The sequence below is a fragment of the Corvus hawaiiensis genome, chromosome 12 (assembly GCF_020740725.1).
Source record: "Corvus hawaiiensis isolate bCorHaw1 chromosome 12, bCorHaw1.pri.cur, whole genome shotgun sequence".
In the NCBI taxonomy this organism is placed as follows: Eukaryota; Metazoa; Chordata; class Aves; order Passeriformes; family Corvidae; genus Corvus; species Corvus hawaiiensis.
Genome location: NC_063224.1, coordinates 8,130,363 through 8,148,440, shown reverse-complemented (window position 1 = coordinate 8,148,440; position 18,078 = coordinate 8,130,363). Strand labels below are relative to the sequence as shown.

The window sequence follows — 18,078 nt, the reverse complement described above, 5'->3', positions numbered from 1 at the left end:
TGCTTCTTGGCTCAGAAATCCAGGATGTTTCAGTAGGTTTGAGGCATGGGTGGTTGTGTGATGTGTGGTTTTTCTTTTACAAAAGCTGTGTTGATTCTTGCCTAGACTACTCTATGTCCTCATGTTTCCAGAAATTCTTCTGCAGAATATTTTCTAGTGGTTGCATTGGAAACTCATCAGGTTTGCAGGAGGCTGGATCCACCGGATGTCTCCTTGATCCCTACCTTGCATCTGGCATGTGCTGTTTCCAGGTGTCCAGCAAGTCTAGCTAGTTTGATACCTGTGGGTTGAATCACTTTATTTTAGTTTGCTATCCTGGCTGGGTGTGTTTGGTGTGAAGAGATGGCTGTTAGTCTGTGGGAAGGGCACAGCTAAGAAGCCAATTGTCCTTTTATCAGCTTGCTGGCCTCCTTAGAAGCTTCTAGGTCAGCAGGCCCACTCTACGATTTCTCTACAGATGCTGGTGATAAATGGCTGTTTAGATCAAAGTGGAAAAAATATGAGCTGCCTGTACTGTGTGTCTGTGTGCACCATCCTCTGTAGTATAACTGACTGTGTGACAGTGCAATAAACTGGGGACCACCCGCAGTCTGGCTCGACTTCTGTCTACCCTCTCTTTCATAGGAATGTAGCTGCTTTCATTAACATCTTTTCCTAATTGACTTTTTAGAGGTTTTTGCAATCTTCCTGAATTTAGGGAGAGAACATCTACTGGGTTCTTCCCATCCACAAGTCAGTTGCCTTTTTATTTTGCTGTTTTGCTCCATGTTGGTTCTCGATGGCTTTTGCCTGAGCAAGTCCAAAATCTGTTGTCTTCAATGTCTGAGGATTATCCATAGTGTTTGAGGTATGCCTGGTTCTTGATTTTCAACAAGTTCATTGCTACTCTTGCCTTAAAAGAATAGTGGAAATGTCTGCTGTCATCCCTTCTTGTGCTGTCAGGAGGGATTAAATTCTGGGAATTAAGGCACTTGGGCAGTTGATTTCAGACTCTTTCATTTGCATGACTTTTGCAAGGAAGCAAAGGAATCTGAATGCTGGAGATTGAAAATAATCCCTGCGCAGAGTTTTCCCGAGACTAGAACAGTTTGGATTGAAAGGGACCTTAAAGGTCATCTTCTTCCAACCTCCTGTCATGGGAAGGGACACCTTCCACTAGACCAGGTTGCTCCAAGCTTCATCCAGCCTGGGCTTGAGCACTTCCGGGGCAGGTCACCCACAGGTTCTTTGGGCAACCAGCCTCACCATTCTCATCCACATCAGTTGATGAGGATACTTAGCCTGCTTTTCAAAATCCCGTGGTGTGAATTATTTTTCCTTAGGATGTGATGCAGGAAGACCAAATCAAGTGTGTTTTGTATACGCAGCTGGAAGGGGCTGTGACTGTCGCTGAGGGAGTGGCTGTAACTGCACCCCAGACAGTGTGCTGTGCACTGGATGGTGATGCATGACACTGGTTCAGTCACCATCAGCTGTTCCTCTGGCTCCCAGCACGATGATGGTCCATTTCTATTGCTAAAGCACCAACACCTTGTCCCCCTTTGGGCCTGGGTAGTGGTGGTGGGCTGCTCGCTTGCTGTATAGTTCTGACCTAGTTTTATACTGCTGCCAAAGCAGAGAGATTTAGAAAGGGATGGATGACTGTTGTGGTTTGGTTCAGTGAGTTGAGATGTGGTGGATGGGAAAATGCACTTTTAAACACAACAGTGTTGATGACTTCAGTCTGGTGGTGACAGTACTTCACACAAACCTTTAAATTTTTCTGTGGAGTTCATTATACTAATGCAGTGTGATTTGTGGCTGTTTGTGGTTGTATGGAAGAAAATGCTTTTTCTGTTCAGGTTTTCTTATATCTGGTACTTGTTCTAAACTCTGCTTTCCCAGGGAGGTAGGAAGTGGTGTTTGTACTCTGGAATGTGAGTGTTAGTGCGTGAAGGAGTTTGGAGAACTTTTTAGAGAACTGTAAAGGGAGGCAATATATTCCCACTGAAGCTGCTAAACAGCAGCAGCTTCTGTGAGCCCAGAGGCACGCACATTTTCTGTAAAGGCTGTTTTTAATCCTTCAGTTCCGAGATAAGAGGAGTCCTTCTCTCTTGATAATCGGTGGAATATCCTTGCCATCAGCCTTCTCTCCTAAAATGCCTTGACTAACATGTGGTGCTGGTCTAGACTGCTCTCTTCCTTCCCCTTGCCCTGGGGGTCTTTCTGAGCATCCGTGTTCCACAAGCTTACCATGTGGGACTGACACAATGCAGCTTTTCTTGCTCTTCACCTTCATTTAGTGGTAATTTGAAACTTATTTTTCTTTCATGACTCTTACTGCATATTGTTCTGAAACTGCTCGTTTGGAAGGTTTCTTGGGTGGATATAGTGGACAGAGGGCCACAGGCTATCTCTTCAGCAAGGCAAAACTGGTGTGGGTTGCACTGGGGAGATTTTTCTTCCCCTTCTTCAAACTCAGCCCTTCAGTTTGTCAGACAGAAGCTAAAAGGATTGTTTTTCTCCTGTTGCTTCACTGAAATAGGGAGAAGCAGGTTAGCATTGCATGAACTCACCTCTCCAACACTTCCAGTGGTAAGAGGGAAGAAGGATCACAGCTCTTAGCTAGCAGGGTGTTATCTTGTTCCACATTGAAAGGATTATTGGCTAGATAATACACTTTGCATATTTAAGTACTGAGCTGTGAATGAATGCAGTACTAAAGATTAGTTAAGATCCCATTTAAGTTCCATTACTCTTCTCAGAAGAATAAGTCTAGATTTTGTTTTCGCAGTGCTGAGGTTTGCTGCAGAGCACAGGGAAGTCTGGTATTTCAATGTGTATTTCAAGAAAAGCTTGTTTAAGCTTCTCAAGTCAGTGAGAACCAGTATGTTATCTTTTTGGACTCATCTTTCCAGAAAAAGACCCTGAGCTTTAATCTTTGGTGGATCTGAAGCAAGGGTTACCAGGTTGGAGGGTACAAAAGTAATTGAAGTGACCTCAGAGGGTTTTGTGGGAGTGCTCTCTGACCCTTACAGGTTCTCCTGCCTGCAAATGTGTTAGTAAGTCCTGTCCTCTACAGGAGAATTCCAGTGCTAGCCTATATATTTTTACGAAGAAACTATCCTTGACTAAAAGACTGAGGCAGCAATTTCAGTGGGGGGCACTCTGCCTCCCAGCTTTTGAAAGTAGTCTAAAACCTTCATCTGTTCCTGAAGGATGTGGGATGAGTGCAGAAAATTAAGGAAAGCACACCTTGTAAGTCACAATAGTGTTGGTCTTAGAGGCTGCTGTAAAATAGAGCAATTTGAGTGGCATCTTATTTTTCAGTTGAAAGAATCAGTTCTGCAGTCTGAGGATAACTGGCAGACATCTGCTAGTCTTTAAAAAAAAGTTGATATCCAAATTTTCAAATTTATAATTACTTTGGGAGATACAGTTTTAGATCATGTCGGTCTGACCAAACTGCAATTAATTACTGGAATCCTTCAGGTACCATTTTTTATGTTCAAAGTGGAGAGGTGATTTCTGCCACTTAGTGCTATAAAAAGCAAAAGTGCTTTAGTTAATAATGGCTGTAATTAAGAACTTGGAAGTGTTTTCCAGGCTTGCTTTTTTCCTCATAAACTTGTGTTCATGTTCCCCAAAGCACCAATGGTACAAGTGTTGGTGTAGCGGATCGTGCAGTAGCAAAGGCTTGCACTGAAAAGCTCTGCTTGCTTCCAAAACTGCTGAAATGCTGGTTCTCTTATGTCAGATCCCTGAGGTCTAACATCCTGGTGTCAATCGTGTTTAAGCTTAGAGTGGTTTTGTGTCTTACTGGCTCTTAAAGCATGTCTGGCATCTTAAGTATCAGTAGAAGCAGAGACTTTGTGAGCCAGGTTTGATTTTTCTGTGCGTGTGACAACCAGGTGATTTTGTCCTGCCTTTGTGCTGTTCTGCTGTGGAGAGGAGATAGGGATTTGTATGATTAACTTTTTTCAAGGAACTCTTCATTGTGAGAGCTACTCAGGCAGAAAGGAGAATGGGATGGTTTGCACTCAGAGTCCTTTCCAAAGGAGCTCCCCAGGAGAATATAGTAAATATTTTGAAATGATGTATGAATATTGGATGTCGCCAGTTTCTCACAGTTGAAAGTATAAATCTTGGGGTTGCTTTGAACTAGCCCTTTTATGTACAGCTGAAAGAAAAGATGTTACTTCTCAAATGGGGAATATGAACATTCCAGTCTGGGGGAGGGGAGTGAGTCCTACCTTTCTCCTTCAGTTGTATGCACCAAACTAATTTTTCTTTAAAATTCTGCTCCTACGTCTTTGTTTTCCCACAGGTGCTTTTTTGCCTTCCTAGTTTGGGCAATTGTGGCAGATGTCAGTGCATTCATTATGTTTTTGCAGTGTGTACATAAATGCAGCTACTCTTGTGCTGTTTGTTCTGTTAATACAGCATAATGTCTAAAGTACCTGTTCGTTTTTTGGTAATTAGGTGTCATCACTCTTGTGATGCAGATTTTAAAATTTCCTGTCAGTTGTGTGAAGTTGTTTATTACAGTGGAAAAGAGTTGACAGTATTTTAGTTTCAAAAGTTTAGACTCTTCTCTGTTAAATGCATTGCATCGGTAGTAAACTGACACTCCTTTTCTTTCTCCTTTCAGCCAGATAATGAAATCTCTTCAGACTGCAATCATGTAAGTATTGCTTTGTTTATTCAGTCTCTAGCTATGGCATTTGCACCTCCCATCCCTTGTGAACCTGAGGTATTTTGCATTGTTTGGTACTTTGCAAAGGCTATTAATCAAGACACATTTGGGTTTCTGGACTGGCCTTTGGAGGAAGAACAGAAGGTGACTTCTTTAACCCAGTATAACCACATTGGTCTTAATGGAGACTTCGGAGTGGAACATATTTAAGAACTTTATAAACTGTACTTCTTTATCAGGGGAGGATAGCAGACGTCTTTTGTGTTTCGTAATTGGGGGGTGGTTCCCGTGATTTACTGGGAGCAATGTGATGTGTTCCTTTTGGGAAAGATGTGAGCAGTACTGAATTTAAACTCTTAATTTCAGCTGTTGACACCTTCTCTATTACTTTCACAGCTGCTAAATTCTTAGACTTGCTTGGAAAATGCTGTGGGGGTGTGATATTTAGAGGCAGTTTGAGACACTTGGCTGGTTTTAGAACAGATTTCCTCTCAGCACTGTGTTTAACAGTGAGCAAGCTATTAGCCAGTTTTTGGGCTGTCAAAGTGACTCTTCAAATCCCAGGAGTCTCAAAAAAAAAAAAAAAAAAAGGAGAAAAAAAATTCATTTCTAAGGTTGGTATTAGTTTCTTTTGGTTTTTCTCATTTGTATTCTGTCAGCATACACCATATCAAGATCCTTAATTGCTCAGTTAGCCCTGAACACAGACAGACAAGTGCATGCCTCAATGACAGTCTTGATTTTGGATGCTTGAGAAGCTGTATTTTGCTTTATTATTGGAAGATATATTCCAGAAATGAAACCCGGCCATGCTGTACAGCTAGTAATTTCCAACTGTGTTTATAAATTAACCTTTAGCACTGCCTGACTTCGTTGGCAGCTGTAATTCTCTGTTGTGCAGGGTTGGATCAGATGAAGGGCACAACATGTTTTTGTTTAAGTCTTTTTGAAAAAGAGAAAACTCCAGTAATTAAAATGTATCTGCCTGACATTTAAATGTGCCAGCAAAAATTACCTGAATGAAGAAGAAATTGAGAATTCTAGAAATCAAAGTTGGATCTTTCTTCTGCTGGATTAAGTGATGGCAAATGTTGGGTGGATGTGGATTATGGAAGCCATTCACAAATAGGAGCTGTGGGCAAAGTCTCATTTTCCCAGGCAGAAATTGAAGGGAGGTGATAAAAAACTAGACCACAGAGAGGTTGTCTCATGTCCACGTTTCCTTTGTCTCTCTCTGCAGTACAATTGCTGATCATTCCCTGGAAAATACTGCCTAGTGCTAAAATCAGGAGTTTTAAGCTGCAAGTTTAACCTTCTTTCTGTTTGTGGGAAGGTTCATTTGGAGAGCATCTCGTTTTGAGACTCTCCAAAGTGTGAGATTACAAATGTAGAGATGTATTCTCATCTTGTGTCCTCATTCTTGTACTTCCAGTTCTGCCTGGGAGAGACCTTACAGCGCTCTTTACAAGGACAGGTTCCCAGTTCATTCACTTTTATCTATTAAACCTCATGTTTACAATTTACTCTCTCTGTAACACCCTAGTTTCCCATCACCTCCTTTTTTAACTTTTCACAGCTCCAAAACCGTAAGAGGTGTGGAAGGTGATGCAGTTATGCTGATTCTGATTTTGGTTCTCTGTCTGTGCTTCCACCTTCCTGCAGCGAATGTGAAACTGCTTTCCTTGTGTAGAGCATGTGATTATGTTTTCCCACTGTTTTGTGTACAATTGAAATGTCAAAATAAAAGTTTGACCAAATTTTATCTTTCTGATATTAATTTGTCATGAAGGCAGAGTTTTTAATATGGATTTTTAAAACTTCTTAATCTTTAAGTTAGCGAAAAATGTTTAAATGCAACTTAAGTTCCTAGAAAAACAGATGAGCTAATAGAGCAATCAGGCAACACTTCAGCTATTAATTTGCTGAGGTTTCATGACCCTACCCTGTATTTTCATTTTATGGTGCCTCAGGAGGACATCTGGGATGTGTGTATATATCTGCAGGGTGTGACTTGCCCGAGACTGATTCTTGCACAATGACCCTGTGCATTGAGTCTCCTTCATGAGCTCATTGCTGGCTCCTGGAAGAACAGTTGTCCTTACCAGAGGCATTTTGCAGTCTAAGCTCTAATGTATCGTATGCTTAGCAGGAGAGAACCTCCTGTAGGTTTGAAGTATATCTGCATCCAAAAAGTTGTCTGGTCGCAGCCCTCACAGAAGGATCAAGCTGCTTTATCTCCTGCCCTTTTTGCTAGGTTTTTTTAAGGTTTTCAGCATGAAATATGCTCATATTGAGGATTTAATTTGTTTAGATCACTTGCATCAGGCAGGCACACCATGGCACAGAAAGGTGTGGTGGGCTAAAGGCGTTGCCAAATATGCAGCAGGTAGCAAGTTAAACCTTTCATTGTTTTATCCTTTCAGTTATGAAATATTCTTCATTTGTTATATTTGCCTTTAATGAGTCAGCTCATGACCTTGCAGAGAGATTTCTGACAGCCTGAATTTGTTCAGTATGTGAAAATTATTGCAGAAATGAAGGGACAAAGTTGTTGTCAAGGAGACTTTTTATTGATCATTGCACTGTAGAAGGATGATGATACAGATTGGATATAAATGATGTTTCATTGTTTTCTGAAGCAAAATGTTTGTTATTCTCTATGGAAGGCTCTTAAACTCCCTTTCTACAAATGCTTTCTCTATAGCTCTTGTGGAACTACAAGCTGAACCTGACTACAGATCCAAAGTTTGAATCCGTGGCCAGAGAAGTCTGCAAGTCCACTATTGCTGAGGTAAGCCAGGAGGAAGGCATGGCTGCTCTTGTGGCATTGAGGCTTTTCCATTTCTATGTGACAGTGAATTAATATGTGAATAGTGATTTGGGGAAGCTCTAGTCTCATATACCTAATTTCTAGCTGTAATTAGTTCAATCTCCTTGCTGAAGAAGCCAGGTACCTTAGTGGTACCAGGCAAAGGGATGGGAGAAAGAAATGCTGAGCTAACAACCCACCAGCTCCTACCAGACCTTTTGTCAGAAATCTGTTGTGAATTGGATTTGTCCCCTCTTTATATCATGTGTTTGACATTTGTAAGAGTAGTGTTGTAGTGGGGGTTCTGCTGAATTTAACGTAAGGCTGGTTTTGGACTGTGTCTCTTGCTAGCAGAACGCATAAGCACACAGATACCAAATGATAATCAACTTGAGGTTTTTTTCAAGTTTCAAAGGGTGGTTACTCCAAGGAGACTATGTTAGGAACTTCGTTTTTTTAGGTTGCACTAGGAGTTAGTGCTCTGTATCTCAGGCATCCACACACCTTGGTCCAGCTTCAAAGATGACTTGATCAATCGTTTCTTTCCTTGTGCTCATGCTCGAGCTCTTGAGGCTGTGTGCTCATGGGGGAGCTAGCTGAGCTGAGGTCTCTTCCTCTGTTTATGGTGGTTTTCAGCTAGACTTCAGGGAAGCAGTGGAAGCAAGGTTCTCTGCAGCTGTACAGGCTTCAGCTGACTTAATTCAGTCACTAAGCCATGCTTTCAAAAACATTATTTGTATATTCGCCAGTATAATGTGACCTAGCCATAAACTTGCCTTTTAAAAAAACATTGTCTGCTCTGGTGTAAATTGTTTAGTGTAAGGAGAGAACAGAAAAATACTTATTAAAAGAAGGCTAGAAGATGAAACAGTGGAAGGAAGACAGCTTGCATCAAAGGATTGTGTTGCAGTTGGAGTTTGGTAACTCCCAAAAGCAAGCACTGCCAAATCTGTTGAATCCCGCTTTTTTGCGATCATAGAAGAGATCATGTTTTTCTGGTTTATGTCATATGGCTGCTGCAGAATTTTTACAACCAAGGCATTCTTGAAAACGCTCTTTTAATAGTCTGTTTAATTACCATTTTTATACAGTGGCAGTCTGGCATTGCTGTAAACGATGCCCTCTAAATCTGGGATATGATGTTTAAAAGCAGTAGGAAAAGTGTACATAATTTTAGAATTTTGCCATTTGATGAGTGGTGTTTAGTTAAAGAAAAAGGTTAGATAAGGAATAATAATCTCATGTTTGATCTTCTGGTGTTTAATACTGAGACAGGTGCATAAACCATTCCACTAACATTTTTTTTAAAGGTACTTCTACAAAACTCTTTAAAACAGATATATAGTGGGCATATACTCCTCACATATAGTATCAACCTATTCATATTCCCACTATTAACCTATTCCTTAAATTTCCACTAACAGGTATAGGTGACTTTTTGCTGGTTGAATGAGCTCTGTTTAAAGTATTGCTTTGCACTCAGAACAAAATAAAACTAGAAGAGCAATTCCTAGAAAAAGTCATTTGGGAAATGGTGACTGACCCAACTGGGTATGGGTATGTTCTGAAAAGTGCACCTTTAATTTTATCACCTAAATACAGTTTCAAATTTCAATTTCTTTTCTTCTCAGCTGTTGTGATTTTTATAAGTTCTGGCAAGAGCTTTAACCTAGAATTATAGTTGGCCACCAGGTAACGGTGATTGCTTCAGAAGTGGCCTGGCAATAACATGATCGCTTGGTCTTTTCTGCAGTTCAGTGGCTCAGGCTGTGGAGCTCTGGGGCTGTTTCCAAAGCCAAACTCTTCCAAAAACAGCATGTTGCCGTTGTGTGCTGGTTTGGCTCACGGTACTTGAGCTGAAGTAGGGCCAAACCAAAGATGCAGCTTTCTCAGAGAGCACTTGCTCAGCTCTGTCCTGTTCACCCTGCAAGGGTCCTATGTGTTTTCACTTTGAAATGTATTTTATACCTTATCTGTAACAATTACATTGACCTTAGTAAATGTTTTTCTAGTAGCTATTTAGAGTAAATATAAAATATTTCACCACCCTACATCTGCCTTCAAATAATGATGTTTAAAATGTTGAATTTTTTATTTGTTACACGGAAAGTAATGGTCTCATAAGCTGAGGCAGAGATCTGTTTTATTCATCTAGTCTGACCTGTGTGAGTCTGTCATAGGGTGCCCTGAGTTATTCTTGTTTGAATTAGAATATATCTTCCTAGGGACAGCTCTCCATTTTTTAAAATTTCCAATATAAATATTCCTACTTGGTATTTGAGAACCGATAAAATGGTTTCCTGCCTGTTCCCTTAGCGCTGCCCTTGCTTGTTATCTGAAACTGCCAGAATTATTGATTGCCATAGATCTTCCTTGAGATTGATGAGCCCTTCAGTATTTTTACAGGGACAAATCTTTGATGTAATCAAGTCAGCCCATTGCAAACCTGTATCTATTCCTTGCAAACCTGTCAGCTCTGAACTTAAGCGTCTGCCTGCCAGGAGTTCTTTCTGCAGCGTTATGGCTGCGATTTTCAGTACGCTTCTGCGCAGGGGCCACCAGAACTGGGCAAGTATTTCAACATGGGCTTGCCAGGGTTAAAGAGTTGTGTAGTCTTGGTGCTCCTTGGAGCATTGCACTGCTTCTATTGAAAGATTCCTCCAGGGACCATCCTTAACTGATAAGTAACCATGTTTTCCCCTTCCCTTGGAAAGACACTGTCAAAACTGCCTGCATCTTTTACTTCCAGAGGTGGAGGGTTTGGCCTGACTGTCTGCTTCCCTGAGCAGTGCAGGCTGTGATTTATACTGGGGACCTGTCTGTTCTTGTACGCTGCTTTTCCAATCCCTGCACAGCTTTCAGCTTTGGTTAGCAGTGATTTTTACTTTTTTTAGACCACTGAGTAAAATGGTTTTAGTACCAACAATCAGTTCATGCAAGAGCCTCATAGAAAAGAATTTGATGAGGATTTTCCTTTATAATATTTTTCATCTCCCAGCAAGTTATAAACAGTTCCATAAATAGTGTTGACTTTTGAATCAGTCTCACTTCTGACCAAAATCTTATATTGTGTGAGATCAGGTGGCTAATGGGGGTCTAAGTATGATTTAGAGATGTAATATGCTCAGTGTTCTAAATAAAGGTTTGTCAAACTAGCATTTTTCCTACAAGTCTACTTGATTGCAGGGGTTCAGTGTAATTATAAAAGACGATTATTGAGCAATAGAGTTTATAATCCTCAAGGTCGCTGTGTTTGCTTTTTTTGCATGCTGGCACACATGAGATTTCTCATTTCTGAAATATTTTCAATTATTCTGACTTACTGAAAATCAAACTAAAGCCTAGAGGGTTTCTTTGCTAGCAGATTTTGAAGCTACAGATGCAAGTTTCTTTGAGGATTTTCTTATAAGGTTAAACTGAATAGCTGCAGCCGCTGTAATTTTCTTTTTTTTCTTTCTTTTATTTTTTTTTTTTTTAACAGATAAAGGAGTGTGCAGATGAACCAGTTGGTAAAGGGTTCCTGGTGTCATGTTTGGTGGATCACAGAGGCAACATCACTGAATACCAGTGCCATCAGTACATCACTAAAATGACAGCCATTATCTTCAGCGATTATCGCTTGATCTGTGGCTTCATGGATGACTGCAAAGCTGACATCAATCTCCTGAAATGTGGCAGCATTCGACCTGGAGAAAAGGTATCCAGAAAACATGTAGGTTGTCAATAGACTTGTAAAAGTCATTCACTTCAGGAAACGGATGTGGAGGCTCTGCAGTAGTATTACTGTCCTGCTTGCAACTGAGAAAATACGTGGTGTATCTCATCTGTCTGAATAGAGTGATGTCCTGATTGTTTGCAGTTCCTTTTTAATAAACATGCATTCGTTTCTCTGTGAGGAACGACTATGCAGAGACTTTCATTTGTCTTTCCACACACCACTACAGGTGATCTGGCAGGTAGTTGTCTCTTTGATGAGGTACTCTCAAGCTTGACTCAGTACAGTGAATGCAAACAATAGATTTAAGCATGCCTATTGCCTGGCTTATTTCACAGTCTGGTTGGGTCTGGCAGGAAGGTTATCAAGGTGATGATGCCTGTGCTATAACCCTTTCTGCTTTCTCAGGCTCTAGTTGATAGACTGGATCAACACCATTTATCTGTTTGCTTCTCCTTTCCTCTGCCCCTAAAAAATCAGTTGAAGGGCACAGGGTATGTGGTGTCACATTTTAGTAGTTCAGACTTGCCAATACTGTCCTGGTTTTACTAAATCGGTGTTCTTTTGCTGTGTGAGACTTAAGCAGAAGTTGATGCAATGAACAGTTTATAGTGACTAGATGTGGGGTTGTTTTCAAGGGATTGTCTTTCCCTGCCTGCTTCAGCATAGCTAAGGCAGGCAGCAGTTACGTAGTGCTGCAGGAATGAGTGACTTTTCTCTAAGTTTTTATGTTTAGGGTTAAAGTTAAAATTAGCCTATCAACTTTTTACAGTGTTTTTTGAATTACAGCTTTTATGCTTATAACAGTCTCATAAATGAGCTATTAATGAAAGGGTTTGCAATAAGATACACAGTTTTTGGTTAAAAAAAGAAGCTTTCCTAGTTGTTTGAGATATTCACAGCTATAAGCAGCTAGTGTGTTAAATTTAAGTTCTAGTGTATTCCAGAAGACTTAGCTGAGCCACAGAAAGTACAAAAATGAGGACTCATTTCTGGAAACAAGAACAAAAGCAACCGTAGAAGTGGGAGGAACTTGGATGCACTATAGGTTCAGACTGCTAACAGCTGAGTAACTTGCTTTCTCCATAAAGTAAAGGCTCTCTTGTAATACTGGGCTGAAAGACCTCATGAAATGAGAATGAAAAACTGCTTTTAACAATCAGTATAGAATCAGAAGTGTAACATGCATCCTGTGTGTCAGGTCTGCATATTACCTGTGGCTTGACCAAATTTAAATAAAGTCAAATATTTACGGTAGCACTGAAGGGATGCAGCAGAGGGGATTTTGTAAGCATAAACCAAATCTCATATGGTAGGAGTGAAGCCAATGTGGGCAGGCCTGTGTGTGTATAACTGTGCACAACCTGCCATGTTGATCGGTTTAGGCGGGTGAAGGGGGAGGATGGCTGGGCTGCTGAGGTCACAAGGCACCAAAGAGAGGGAAACTTTGGGTCACCAAGTTTCTGTGGGCTAGCAAAGTGGTCACTAACCAAACTTCCATGGGTTTTACTATGGCTTAGGCATATTCCTCGCTTTCTTGGTACCCAACCCAGAATATTGTGCCTTGGTTTGTGAAAGCGTTGCAGCCTGTCATATATCTTTTGTTATGCTGTCATCCTTGGCACTTGGAGCAACTGAAGTACCCTATACTGCTATGGAAACAGCTATAAATGGCTATGCAAGCATTTCTTTTGTCAGTGTTCTGTTCTATCCCTTTGCTGCTTCAGAGAAATCTAATTTGCTCCCATCAGATGCTGGTTAAGGTTTTATTTCCATGCTGTAGCTCCTGAGAGCTTACCTGTAGAGAAACAGTCATTACCTTTTTGTATGACTGAAGGTAACTGTGAATTTAATAAATAGGACCTGGACACCTGAGGAGGAAGATGGGGGAAGAGGTTCTTTCTCTCTTTTTTTGTGGAAATAAGCACAGCTAGACCATGAACTCCATCTACATCAGGCAGCTAGTAGATTGCAGTATGAGAGCTTCATCAGAGTAACTGGGATAAGCTGGCATTTTTAACTGTGAAAGGCACTTAAGTTGATCATCTGGAATTACACTGCCCTTTGAAGCTTCTCTGCTAGCTAACCACGTTCCTTTTCTATACTTCCTTTTGTTTCAACTTGCTCGATAGTTCCTAATTGAATTCTGTTCTTGCTGAGTGTGTTGCTTCTGATGTGGTGGTTTCTGTGCTTTCTTTTCACACATTTGTAGTTGGGTTTCTGCTTTGTAAGAGCAGTAAAGTTCAGCTTAGAAGTCTTGATCTGACCCTAGACTTCATTTTGCTGTATGTAGCAGAAAGGCTGTAGATGTGTCATGTGAAAGCATTAGGTTTTCTAACATGCCTGTGTTGTGGAGGTGTTGGCGGGGGGGGGGTGTCTTTGTCTTTTTCCAGCTAGTGGAGAAACATTTAAAAGTAATTTCAGTCACCTCTCCAGTTGGATGTTGTGTTTCATAATGAATTTGGTCTCCTGGTATTTAAAAGTTGTTTTATCTTCATGCAATAGGGATCTAATTTGAAATTGAAATGGGTAATTGCAGTGGAGCTTTTCTTCAGCTGCTGACTGAAATGAGCTATTTTCCTAATCCTGGTCGGGTCCAGGATTGTATCAAACTCTAGCGGGTAGTGTCTAGTTGCCAGGGTGCTATTTGGCTATGATGTCCAAGCTGTAGTTGATTATTTGCCATAATGAAGGCTGCATAAGTGTCAATTGCACATCTCTTGCAGTACTTTATCAGATAACAGTATTTTTCCTAAAGGAAGACACCTTAAAACACCATTGTTTTCTTGGTTTTGTTTTTGTTTTTTACCTCTAAATGCTTCCAGTACAGTTGCTCTCTTTCCTTAGTTTCACAAAAGTACTGGACACAGAAGAAACTGAGTCTAAATGGGAAGAGATTATAACATTCAGCTCAGTCTTTGTTTACTCAGTGTACTAGTATAGCAGTGTATGTGTAGTATTATGCAGTGTCCTATCATCTGAAGTATTGGGAATTAGCTAATCTGAGAGGCATCCCAGCATCCCTGGTGTGTGGGTTAGCCAGGTGGAAAGCTGAACTGGAGCTCCCAGTTGATCTGCTGACTGGTTTTCCATAGCCTGGCTGCTCTGGCTCCAGCAGGTTTCCACAATTGTCCAGTGCAGGGTGCTGTGCTGATGAGACAGGTTATATTTTACCCTTCTGCCTGCTGCTTCTTTTTACTCTTCATTCTCTTTTGATCACTTTTCTAGCTTCTCTCTGATAGGCTGCAGCTGCAACAGATGTGTACTTGAGGCATGTCAGGTTTCAGACAGGATAAAATCCTTTCCAGGAAACTTCTGAAAAATGACCAAAAAGACCCCAACAGTTGCAAAGCCTAAGCTATACTGGGGGGAAAGTAAAATTTCTAATGGAAAATGAATAGTAAACCCAATGTTTTTAAAATTCTGTTTTGGCCTAAAGCTGCATGCCTGGAGTTTGAATTTTAGTCATAGGATTAAAATCTCACAGAGTGTTGTGCTGAAGGGGATTTGCTTGGGCACATTTAGAACTAAGTTCCATTCCTCTGTGGCTCAAAGTGCTGTGGGACAGTACTGGAAAGCTACTTGTATCCTTTGTGGATTTAGGTATATCCTTTAATAAAGCTATGAAGAGTTTCAAGATTCTCCAGACTAGGTAATTATCTAGTATGTTTTACAGATATTTGCAATACTTTCAGTTAAAATCCTCCATTTAAAGCTTGGTAGTGGTGGTGAAGCTATGTTCCAAGAACCATATATGGTTTTTAGATTTAATCTCTTGTATTTCAGTGTATTGCTACAGAGAAATGAGGCCTAGACTTTGTCAACAGGCAGCTGTTTTGCACTAGTCCTGACTTTTGGAGTGAACTTAGAGGTTTTCAACTGCTATGGAGGTTTTCTGACAATGGGTGCTGGATAGAGGAAAATCTTTTTTGGGATTCATTCCACAGCAGAGCTGCAGCAGGTATTTCCCCCTTGCACACACCAGGTAGCTGGTGCTGGAGCAGGACTGGGAGAGCTCCTGCTGTGGGATGATGACCCTTGACTTTGGTGCCTCTGAAGCTGAGCTGACCGTGCGGGACTGTTGGCACATGGAATGCAGGTGGGAACAGGCAGCTGTTGTGGTGTAGAGCTGGGTAGTGATGCAGGTACCACCAGTGTGTGTCAAAATTGTGCTGCCATCCTCGAAAGGGGCCTTCACTGCCAGCTGCTTTAGAACAGGATGGTTGAGTGCAGCTGTACACACATTTGTTTTCGCTTCCAGTCTGCAATAAGAGATTGTACAATATTAAATACAGTAGGTATTACGCTGTAATTAAAACTTGAAGTGATATTTCTCTAAACCATGTTTGTAGAGTCCCATGCTCTGTTTGGCAGTAGTGTGGGTGCCTTCGTGCGCTTTTGAGGAAATGAAGTCAGGCTCTCCTTAAAATTGCTGAACTAGTCAGCACTAGCACTGTAGGGACCTGATCTGCCTGAAAATGAACCCCAGATTAGGCCAGTAAATCTTCCAAACAGTGTCATGTGGGGACAGGAACATTAAGGGTACCACAAGGAGGCGTGTAAATGCTTGATAGTTGGAGGAAAGGGCATGTTTCAGGAGCCAGATGGGTTCGTTTGTGTGTTTCTGTTGAGTCTGCCATGTTTCAATATTGCTCTAACACAGGGCAGCAGAGTAGCCAGCACTTCAGGATGATCTGCCCAAATGTGAAAACACTATTAGCAAAGAAATGCAATAAATGAGCCATTTCATGTTGTATCCCTAAAGTGTAACAGCAAACGTTCAACATCCAGCATATGGAAACCTGCTTTCCAGATTTCCTATTAAAAATAGGTTTACTTACATATATAATATGACACTGACCAGGAATCTAAACCCACACTGCAATAAACCAGGAAACTTCTGATTTTCCTAGCAGGAAAAGCTTGCCTTGTGCCCTCCTTGCTGGCTTGCAAAGGAAAGCTGCAGGTGAGTGAAAATAACCTTGGTCTGCCTTGCCTCCCAGCTGCAACTTGACTTGGGCAGGAGCAAAAATGTGCCGGAGGAGCTTAAAGTGGTTGTTTTCAATCATTCACACGTGACATCTTCTCAGCTGTAATTGCTACCTGTGACTGACCATGAGGGTTTGCAGAACAGTGTTTGTTTTTGATGTGGTTATGGATAAATGGCAATTTTAAGTGATGTGGCAAATGTACTTCTAAGTAGTATTCCTCAGAATCCAGATTTGAGGTTCAGTCCTAAAGGGACTGTTGATGTATAATTATATTTCTTCAAAGATACCTACTCAGCATATGGAATTGGCCAGTTCTCACTCAAAGAAAGGAGCAAACCAAAAAAAGGAATTTTGGGGAGTGTGGGTTTTGGGTTTTCTGCTTTCGTTTGATTTTTGGTTTGGTTTTTTTTTTGGTAGGGGAAAACTTCTTTTAGCCTTTTTAAACTGATGATGTTTCTGGGTTGTGTTTACAAGTTAACAAGTAATCAACCAAATTCTGCCTGTGCTCCAAGTGTAGCAGAATTAAGACAGGAATCGAAGGCTGCTTGTGTAAGGAGACACGTCAGAAGAAAAAGATTTGGGAGAGTTGCATGGCTTTGAGTAGTCATGGACATGTTTTATGGAGACTGCTCTCTTACTCATGCTCCTGTAACAGCAGTGGATGATCTGCTTGACAGAGCAAGCTGAAGGGATGGCTCCTAAATGGTGACTGCAAATGCCAGGCTGGGTGATTCAGCTGAATGTGAACGTGCATGCCTTGTTGCATACTCAGACAGCCTAAGTTTAGTGGCAATATCCTTTCGCAGCAGAGCAGCATAAATTAAGGTGGCCTTCACATGAAAACCTTGCAGCAGCCTTGAGAAGTCTATACCAGTAGAGTCCATTTGGGGACCCAGACCTTCTACAGAGATAGAGAGCACGGTTCTCTTTCTAAGCACATAAAGAGGATATAGGAAACTAAGTGGAGCTTTGCTGAGCTTTGTCCTGCCTCTTCCAGGCTTTCAAACAAAGCACGGGCTCTCTATGTTCAGTGGCAGTTGCTGCTCACAGTCCAAGGTTGTCTCCAGGCCTGCAGAACAGTGGATGTGGTGCACAGCACTGGGCCAGAACTGCTTTGTCCGAGACCTCTGTCTACTGTTGAATGCTTTGCAATTTTTTATTCTCTTGGTAAGGGAGTTAGCATTCAGAAGCCTACATTAGTCAAAGCTCCTTTGTGGCCTTTTTTGCATCATGAATTTTCACCACCCAAACTGAAGGCATGGCAAAACTATGATTTTTCTCTCTCGAAGTATCTTCTTAATGTGATGCTGTTCCTTGCTGTTGCCACGGTGCCAAGAAAGCTGTGTCAGATTAAAGATAATTTGGCTGTTTTGGTAAACTGCTCTGAGCAGTGTGACTAAGTAGTGATAATCTCATTAAGTCACATTAAAACAAGCCCAGAGCATTGGAGGGAGGGATTTCATGGTGACTGTCAGTGGGATGGTGATGTATGAAGTGTGGTCAGTACAGGTCTTAATTGTTGCCTCCTCTGAATTTAAATGTGGTTTAGGCTAAATGTTGGGAAGTCTATATGTAGACAATTTGTTGCTTAATTAATGTGGTACTTAGCCAGAATCACCAATCACTTGATTATGTAAAAGCTTGGTTACAGATGTCTTGTTCTCCTATAGGATGCTCACTCGCAAGGAGAGGTGGTGGCATGCCTGGAAAAAGGCCTGGTAAAAGAGGCAGAGGAGACTGATCCTCGAATCCAGGTTTCTGATCAGTGTAAGAAGGCAATTCTTCGTGTAGCTGAACTCTCTTCCGATGACTTCCACCTGGACCGGCATCTCTACTTTGCATGCCGAGATGACAGAGAACGATTCTGTGAAAATGTGAGTACTTTCCT

General features: G+C 41.3%; 1 protein-coding gene across 2 annotated transcripts in view; it reads left to right on the top strand.

Moving 5' to 3' along the window:
- Positions 1–18,078, top strand: part of GLG1 (golgi glycoprotein 1) — an 84,238-nt gene that overhangs the window by 33,612 nt on the left and 32,548 nt on the right. The window contains exons 2-5 of one of the 2 annotated variants that reach the window (XM_048316477.1): positions 4,631–4,663; positions 7,380–7,466; positions 10,966–11,181; positions 17,861–18,064. In XM_048316477.1, the coding sequence (XP_048172434.1) occupies positions 4,631–4,663; positions 7,380–7,466; positions 10,966–11,181; positions 17,861–18,064 (540 nt within the window). Of the gene's footprint in view, positions 1–4,630; positions 4,664–7,379; positions 7,467–10,965; positions 11,197–17,860; positions 18,065–18,078 lie in introns of both variants that reach the window. The other variant, XM_048316476.1, reaches the window with a different exon arrangement.